General features: G+C 40.8%; 1 protein-coding gene across 11 annotated transcripts in view; it reads left to right on the forward strand.

Annotated features, from left to right (window-relative positions):
• Positions 1-8,976, forward strand: part of LOC100691837 (muscleblind-like protein 1) — a 65,895-nt gene that overhangs the window by 13,363 nt on the left and 43,556 nt on the right. For all 11 annotated transcript variants that reach the window (XM_025898108.1, XM_025898102.1, XM_025898105.1 and 8 more), the window contains exon 2: positions 7,957-8,973. In XM_025898108.1, coding sequence (XP_025753893.1) covers positions 8,800-8,973 — 174 coding nt within the window. In that variant the 5' untranslated portion in view covers positions 7,957-8,799. The remainder of the gene's footprint in view (positions 1-7,956; positions 8,974-8,976) is intronic.

Genomic DNA, 8,976 nt, shown 5'->3' on the forward strand with positions numbered 1-8,976 from the left:
GAAGGCACTTTAGTAGATCAGAGTTTACCCTGTGACTCTCTTGGGGAATTTTGTTTTCAAGCATATTATTTTCTCTTAGTTTCCAGCAAGCTTCTGTTTCTCAGTGAACTGTGTTTGGTAGATCATCCGTAGGAAATCAAACATGAAGGAACCTGCTTTCTAGATTTCTTTTCTTCACCTTTGGTTTTATTTTTTTCCCTTTTCTGGAAGTCATTCAAGGTGAATAAATGACTCAGATCTCTGGCCTGCGTTCACAAAAACTTTCCTCATTCTTCCTCTTTTTGTCTGTTCATTACTCTCAGATGCAGGGCTGCATGTTGCTTCAGTTAACAGCTCAGTTTCATGTGTGTTATGCTCCACAGTCCAAATTAATATTATGGTATGCAACTATATAAAAAATAGCACTGACATCATTCTGAGCTACTAATGTATAATTAGTTACAGTTAAGCCCAAAATTATTCATACCCTGTGCAAAAATTGCTAATTTCATATTTTTGTCTATGAAAAGGTGGACTGAGAAAACTTTGGTTTCAATCCATTTTAGTTATGGCAGATTACAAACCAATACATCAAATCTGGTTTCTTTGCTGTTGACTTAAAGGTTACATAATCAACATTTTAGGTTTTTATGCATGTCCATAATTATTCATACCCCTGTATGATCATAGAATGATCATGGAGTTTAAGCTATTGTTGGGTGTCAAAAGTAGGGGTCATCATTATTAATGCCAAACCTATAACCCACTACCCTTATGCAATCCCTTTTGCACCCTGTTATGTCATAAACTGAAATAAATTCAGTGACTGTGTGCATTCATTCTCACTTCATGGTCAACAGTCAAACCATTGACATGGCGAAGAAGAAGGAACTGAGTGAAGACCTTCGGTCGCGCATTGTGAATGCACACAAGGATGGTAAAGGCTATAAAGCTATAGGAAAGCAATTTCAAGTGCCAGTGGCTACGGTACAGAGCATTATCACCAAGTTCAAGAAGTTCCACACTGTAGAGAATCTCAAGGGGCGTGGCCGGAAACCAAAGATGACATCAAGATTGTCAAGAAAAGTTGTGAGACAGGTCAGCAATAATCCTCGGATCACCACCAAAGCTATCCTGAAAAACTTAAGTGACTCTGGAACCACCATATCAAGGCAGACACTCCAGCGCACATTGCACAATGAGGGCCTCCGTGGATGCCGGCCAAGGAAGACTCCACTCCTCCAGCCTAGGCATGTAAAAGCCAGACTAGCCTTTGCGAAAGCACATATCGACAAGGATGCAAGCTTTTGGTTGTCGATGCTGTGGTCTGATGAGACAAAAATGGAGCTTTTTGGCCACAGGGATGTGGCCTTCGTTTGGAGAAGGAAAGGTGAAGCGTTCCAACCGAAAAACACAGTCCCGACAGTCAAGCATGGTGGTGGAAGCATTATGCTTTGGGGATGTTTCTCTGCCAGTGGGCCTGGCAATCTAATCAAAGTGAATGGCATCATGAAAAAGGAACAGTACATGGAGATATTGGAGGAAAACATCAAGCAGTCAGCAGAAAAACTTGATCTGGGGCAGCAGTGGATCTTCCAGCAGGACAATGATCCTAAGCACACAGCGAAAGTAGTCAAGAAATGGTTAAAGGACAATAATGTGACTGTTTTGGAGTGGCTAAGCCAGAGCCCAGACCTGAACCCGATCAAAAATCTGTGGAGGGAGCTTAAGAAACGAGTTTCAGCAAGAAGACCTAACCTCAATGACTTGGAGACCTTCGCAAAAGAGGAATGGGCAAAAATCCCTGCTGAAGTCTGCAGAAACCTGATCAGCAACTACCGAAAGCGTTTGCAAGCTGTCATTGCAAACAAAGGCTATGCAATTGACTATTAATCATGGGGTATGAATAATTATGGACAGGCATAAAAACCTAAAATGTTGATTATGTAACCTTTAAGTCAACAGCAAAGAAACCAGATTTGGTGTATTGGTTTGTAATCTGCCATAACTAAAATGGATTGAAACCAAAGTTTTCTCAGTCCTTCTTTTCATAGACAAAGACATGGAATTAGCAATTTTTGCATAGGGTATGAATAATTTTGGGCTTAACTGTATATCTATGCTACAAATGGCAGTGTTGTTTTTCTGTTTGGACTGTCTTTCGGTTTTTTTGGCTGGCTTGCCATTTTTGGCTCAGACTTCCTGAAAAACTCCTGATTTAAGTCTCATGACATTTTACGTGGACATTTACGGTGCCCAGAGGATGAACCCTGCTGACTTTTTCAGTGGTGCCACCTGCAGGGTGACATTTGCGTTTTTATGTGAAATGCCACAACTGCTAGTTGATATTGGTGTGCAGCTCAGGATCACTTCCAATAAATTTGGTGATCTTTTCATTCAATTCTAGCTAATAGTGGATTAGTCTCTACTACTACCAATAGCTACTTAACAAATGAATCTTTTTTCTGCATATGAATATTTTCAGGTTTTTGTAGCCTACCTTGAGTTTTTCACGTGTGAGCAGGCTGTGGTTGCATGCAGATAAAAGCTATGTGTGGCAAGCAAATCCGGTATAGCGTTCAGAAACCATGAGCTGTAACTTTTTATTACCTTGTTGTTCTTTATCTGGATGTGGAAACAATGACCAGAGGACAAAAATGGAAATCTTGACTCAAATATTTGGATAACAGAAAGCCACAAAAAAAATTGGCTGTTGTCCCCAGAGGCAAATTAGGCTGAGTAGCTCATGGGGTCACAGATTTCTCCATTTTGAGCGTTACATGCAGCTTCTCACAGACATAACATGATATTATTTTTGTTGAGTCTTATTTTTCTTCAAAGAAGTTGCCAAATCAGTGTTACCTTTGCAATATCATAAAAGTGTTGCAGATATGTTAGTAAGGGGGTCTTAGTAGTCAGTACTTCCGCAGCAGGGGTGTCTCTCTGAGCTAAATCAGTGTGTTTTTCCTGGACAGTTGTCATATGCATGAAATAATGCAGAGTTGGGCCAAATGAATGGCACCGTTTTACCAGACAGATTAACACAAGATCAGATGGCTCTCTTTAAACGAGGAGATACGTGAACCTTGGTGACACTCGGCATTACAGTCTGCTTTGTGCTGACCACATGTCAACAGCTGGGGTTGGCCTGGAATGAGACAGAGTATATAGCCAGTATTTTATTCTTTTCAATGAACTCTATGTGTGTGTGTGTAGGGCTGCATGTGTCTGTTTGGGGTTCGAAGAAATCGGGGTGTTTTGTGGGAGTGTAACATCCCCAGGTTTCTCCACCTCCCTTTCCACTCCAACTTATTACTTTGGCTAGTTGATCTGATGGTGTAATAATATCTTCTGCCTCAGGCTATGGGAAATAGCCACATGCATTATTCACACATGGTAAGATGCTTATTGATGACTTCTTTATTTATATATTTCCTCTGTGCCAGAGTCATTTCTCACATTTGTTACCTCTTAGTTTTAATCCTGCTTTGAGGTGAGAGTCGACTAAGTTGCCTCACTCCCTCCCCGGTGTGGAACTGGCACTAATAATGCATGTAAACGTGGAGCCCCATTACATCTATATTATTTTGTCATAGCTGTTTCATTTAGGATATTCCAGAACCCGCAGAAAGTATAACTCTTAACAGAAAACTAGCATGCCATTGCCTTAGGACTCAAGGGTAAGTTTGTCTAATCAAATCCATGTAGATTCTCTGTTTGCTTTCTTTTTATCCATGCAGCCTTGCAAATGAGGCATATTCCCTTTTATATGAGCATATGCTAGAGTTCAGTGCAACTGAACTTTTGGTTATGCTCTGATGTCTCATGTCCTCTGTGCTTAGACCAAATAAAACAAGACTTTTAACCAGGAGACCCAGGATCATCCCCCACGTGGGAATATAGTTTTTGATGCACTTCAGTTATGATTCCATTATTTTGTGTTACATTGTTTAGTTAGGTTGCAGAAAAGTACAACTGTTGTCCATTTTCTGGTCATGCTGATCAACACTTCTAAAAATTATAAACATAATATAGTGCATGTGAGACATTTACACTTTTGAAACTACTTTTAATAAATTAAAACAATAAAAAATGTTTAAACTTTGAATTTTTAATGTGGATTGAGAAAAAAAAATTGTTATATGTCCCTTAAAAACGTAGGTAGGAATGCTGCACAGCTATTGTGGTTAACTCACAGGGTATGATTCTGCACTGGAAATGTTTGCAAGGCTTAGGAACTGTCCTATGAAGAATACTGTCCTGTAGTCTGGCTAATCAAATTTAAATATGACATCATATCCACTTGGCTCACAGTTCAAATATCATCAGAGCACATGGGATAGCTGACACTTATAAAGGCACCGATAATAGATGTTTTGGAGAAACGTATGCTGCATTGCATGAAAGTGAAGGTTTTGCTCTGGAAAGGTTCAAACTGAAAGCGTCTGTGTGGCAGCCATAACACGAGACAGATGACTTCTGTAAATACTAAGGAAAGGTGCTTCAGTGCCTACTTTGTCACACTGCTTACCATCGGATGCACTAGTGCATCTTTAATAAGAGGAAAGAAGATAATGGCTTTAGGAAGCTGTTCGAGGAAAAAAATGATTACACAAATCGTGTAAATGTTAATTACCGGTGCATTTCCTACTATAACTTGTGGATGTGATGATATGTTTTAGACATACAACAGTTTATTATTCTCGTGGGTGAGCTATGGATATTATGCTGTTTTATTAGAATCTGCATTAGTTAGTACCAAGCACTTTCATGGGTTTAGAGAGTGTGCTACAAATAAATAGTGTGAATACATACATCAGTACAGTAAATTTAAGGTTTACCATCAGTTTCAGCATTGCTGTATTGCCAGACTTCAGGATTATCATTAATTAATTTGACTTCAGTCACAGACGCTGAATGCCTTAATAAAGACTTGAGGTACACTGGATCATCTCCACAGCGGGAAGGGAAAATATAAATCGACAGGATGAGCAACTAATCTCAGTGTGACAAGCATTTTATTCTATTTTATATGTTTTACATTCAGCGTTTTAAAATGACAACCGTGGTAATGAGGTAATCTTTTTCAGATGTCCACATTTATATACCCTGCAAAACAACAAACAAACAAACAAAAACAACAAGTTAAAGTATCTTGGATGTGCTTTTTCTAGTTCATCTTCACAATATTTTAGTTTCAGCTCCAGCAGCTACAACGGACCCACGGCATTTGTACCATTTAGTTGGGTCCTTCGATTTTCTGGTTCTCTTTTCCAAAGTCGTTACGAATTCTCTTTCAAGCCTTTGCTTGACCTCGTGATGCTTTGAATTTTAAATCAAACAGTCAAGATGTGATGGAAGAGCAGACTTTCTGTTTTAATTTAAGGGGTTTAACAAAAGTTTTGCAATAAATGTTTAGGAATTAGAGCCATTTCATACATTTATGCCACACATTTAGATGATCAAACGTAATTGGGCGGACATCATTTTATATCATTTCAAAGAAAATCCTTTGCTGTCAATGAATGTCCAGTCTTGAACCCATGGACATCAGTAATTGCTGTGTTTCCTCTCTGATGCTTTGCAGGCCTTTACTGCACCAACATTCAGATGCTGGTTGCTTGTGCGTCTGTGCATTTAGTTTTACTTTTAATAATTGAAAAGCATGCTCTGATGTACTGAAATCAGGTGACTGATTAGGACACCAAGGAATATATCATGTCTTTGCCTTAAGAAACTCTTGGGTTTGCTATTGCAGTATGTTAAGGGTTATCCATTTGCACTGTCTGACTAGTTTTGCAGCATTTGGCTGAATCTGAGCAGAGAGTATATCCCTGTACACTTCACTGTTCATCCTGCTGCTTTTATCAGTAATCACATGATCTATAAACACTAGTGACTTGATTCCACTAGCATCCATAACAATGCCTCCACTGTGTTTGACAGATGTTACTGTGTGCTTCAGGTCATAAACCGTTTCTCTCCATCTCTGTGCTTTTCTTCTCCCATCGCTCTGTTAGTTTCATCTGTCCAAAGAATTGTTTTTCTTTTTTCGGTGCACGGCTTCCTGTTCCTGAATGTAACCGGTGGTTTGCAGCTTGTTGTAAAGCCTCCCTGTTTCCATTCGTGAATGCTTCTCTTGATTGTAGACAGTGATATTCCCATCTCCTTAAGTTTTCCTGAATTGTTAGTTGTTGATGCTTAATTTGTAATTTTAATTTAATTTTGTTTTTTTTGCTGTACTTCCTGTACTTCTGTTTGCATACAGGAAGTGCTGACTCACATCTTGACATGTGTGTCTTAGAGATTTCAGCGTAAAAAAAAACAATGTTTGAATATATGTTGTATACCAGAAAGGTCAGGAAGAAAGAGTGGGTGATGTAAAAGACTAATTTTGGCAAGCAGCAGTCATCTCTCTATTCACTCTGCTGCCACTTGCACATATCCGCACTGCCCAAAATATCAGCTTTGGGCTGAAAAAGTAGTTCACGAAGTGACTGGCCCAAATAGGAGCAATCAATGCTTGACCAAGTACTTTCATTTTATTATACTTTTTCCCTTCCTAAGTCATGCACCTCTTCATTTTTCTTCAAGCTGACATTTTTAACTCTTGGCCACATTGCTAGACTACTGATTAAAAATCAGACAAAAGTTGGTCCTTGATGCTCCTTTACTGTTAAATATCTGGCATCATTAAGGGTTTTTTTGTGACAGCCCAGTGAGATAAATGATTTAGTACAACCACCTGAGAGTAGGTTTTAAAGTCATGTTTAAGACTTAATATCTATCCACACAGACTTTGGTGAGTTGATTTGCTTGTTTTTTTCTGGCTTAGTTTTCTTCCTCTACACACTATAAATGCTAATTTAACCCCACTGAAACGATACCATGCTTTGGAGTTAAAGAGGCATTACCTAATACCAGGAATACATATTTAGGACTAGAGCCTCTGTGTGAATCACAGGCCACGGTGAGACTGACTGAGAGGTCACTCTAAATAAGGTCATTTTGAAGTTACCAGAGGACTCCTATCTAGTTGGATGCTTTATATAAACTTCATACCACTGTTTCATGATAGCACGGTCACAGAAACATTTCATCTCTTAAAGTGTGGGAGACCTAGAAGTGATGTAATCACTGGTGGGATGTAGGTTTTGGGGCACTTCCTGTAAGCTGTTGGAGATTTGAGGGACAGTCATGTTCTTTCAGCAACCACTTTTTCTCAGATGAAATGCTTTAAATATCACGCAGGAATGAGTGTAACAAAAGTAAAAAGAAGAAGCATGTCCCAAATATTTCCCTCTTCTCTACCGACCTTTATCAAGTCATTGCCTTGTTTGTCCTACCCGGCAACCTTCCAGCAGTGACGCTGGGACTGTCTAGCCTGCTGATAGGCTACTTTTAATCTTACTGGGGATGGGCCGATTGTTAAATCACTAATCAATACTTTGATACTCGAGTGCTCGCCATTAGCTGCGTGTAAGTACTGGCTGCAGTATTTTGCAGTATAGTTACTTGATTTTTGTTTATTGTGTTTCTTTTTTCTTTGTATTGTTATCGTTGACTTGTCATTCATTATTTTCTGTTTGTTTACGGCGCTAATTTGAAATGTTAATTAATACTGATGCAGACAAAGATGCATAACATAATTGTCCCTCTTCCACTTTCTGTCTCCCCCCTCTCTCTTCTTCATGGTCGACTTTTGAAATAAATTGTCTGTGGCTGAATGCTTGAGCTTTGCTGAGCTTTCCTGTTAGCAATGTGGTGTTTGATTTTCCAGCTGAGAGCCTGGTAGTGTCTGCGAGAGCTACTGTGAGAGAGCGTGCACGACAAAATGAATGGGAGGCAAGTTCAAATGAGGCTTTGTGTCTGAATCCAATTGTGTGTTTTTGAGAGGAAGAGTATTAGCCTTGTGTTTGTGAGCATGTATGTGCAATAAGCGCTGTTACCCTGATACTCTTCCCTCCTTCTCCACAGAGAGAAGTGCCTTCATTCGCTGACCCCTGTGGCTGTTTGGCTCCGCTGAAGCCGCGTGTGCCTCTGCGCCTGTCCACGTCTGCTGGAGCTGCCAGCCACACCACGAGCACCAGGACTGCCATGATTGCCAGCCTCGTCCACTGAGGCTGTCTCCACATTACTGACACCTCCCTCCTCCCCTCCATCTCCTCCTCTGTCTGCCAGCCAGACCTCTCTCCACCCATGCCACTCAGACCTCCTCTGTGGAAGTCAAACACGCCACCTTTCTCCGCAGACAGAGGCCGATACTGAAGACACAGCGTTTTTATCGGCTCGTTTTAGCAGAAGAAGATTGTCTCTTTGCTGTCCCCTCCACCGGCCCCTCTCCCCCTTCTCCTCCTCCTCCTCTCCTGCTTTCTTCTCTCCTCCAGCCATGCATCTTTTCATCACGGGCCAACTCGATCGATAATGTGTTTTGCCATTCATCTCACCTGACAGTTCAGCTGAGGAGCAAGCAAGGCACAGGGAGAACTGGTGTGCATGGTGTGGGTGTTTGAAAGAGAGCGATTACAAAGCAGGTCTCTCTGGCCGTCAGCAGCCTAAGCCCTGGGTGACAGGTGCTGAAGGAGCCCCAAACAGACTCTTAGGATGGGCCACAGGTGGTAGACGACAGCAAGGCCTCTTAGGCTTAAATTCAGAGTCAGACCCTGGGGAGAAAATCTGTAAAGTCTGCCTTTTTCCCATGTCCTTTATCTGTGCTTTCTCATCATTTGCCTCAGTGTTATTAGAAACATACAGAAATAGACATAACTGCATTTGCTGGATATCTATTACTCTTAATCGACCCCTCCTTCCTGGTTTAAAATGGCGGTGAATGTGACACCGATCCGGGACACAAAGTGGCTGACACTGGAGGTTTGTCGGGAATTCCAGAGAGGAACTTGTTCACGACCAGACAGTGAGTGCAAGTTCGCCCACCCTGCCAAGAGCTGTCAAGTGGAAAATGGCAGAGTCATTGCCTGTTTTGACTCTCTCAAGGTG

Source organism: Oreochromis niloticus, linkage group LG14 (assembly GCF_001858045.2).
Source record: "Oreochromis niloticus isolate F11D_XX linkage group LG14, O_niloticus_UMD_NMBU, whole genome shotgun sequence".
In the NCBI taxonomy this organism is placed as follows: Eukaryota; Metazoa; Chordata; class Actinopteri; order Cichliformes; family Cichlidae; genus Oreochromis; species Oreochromis niloticus.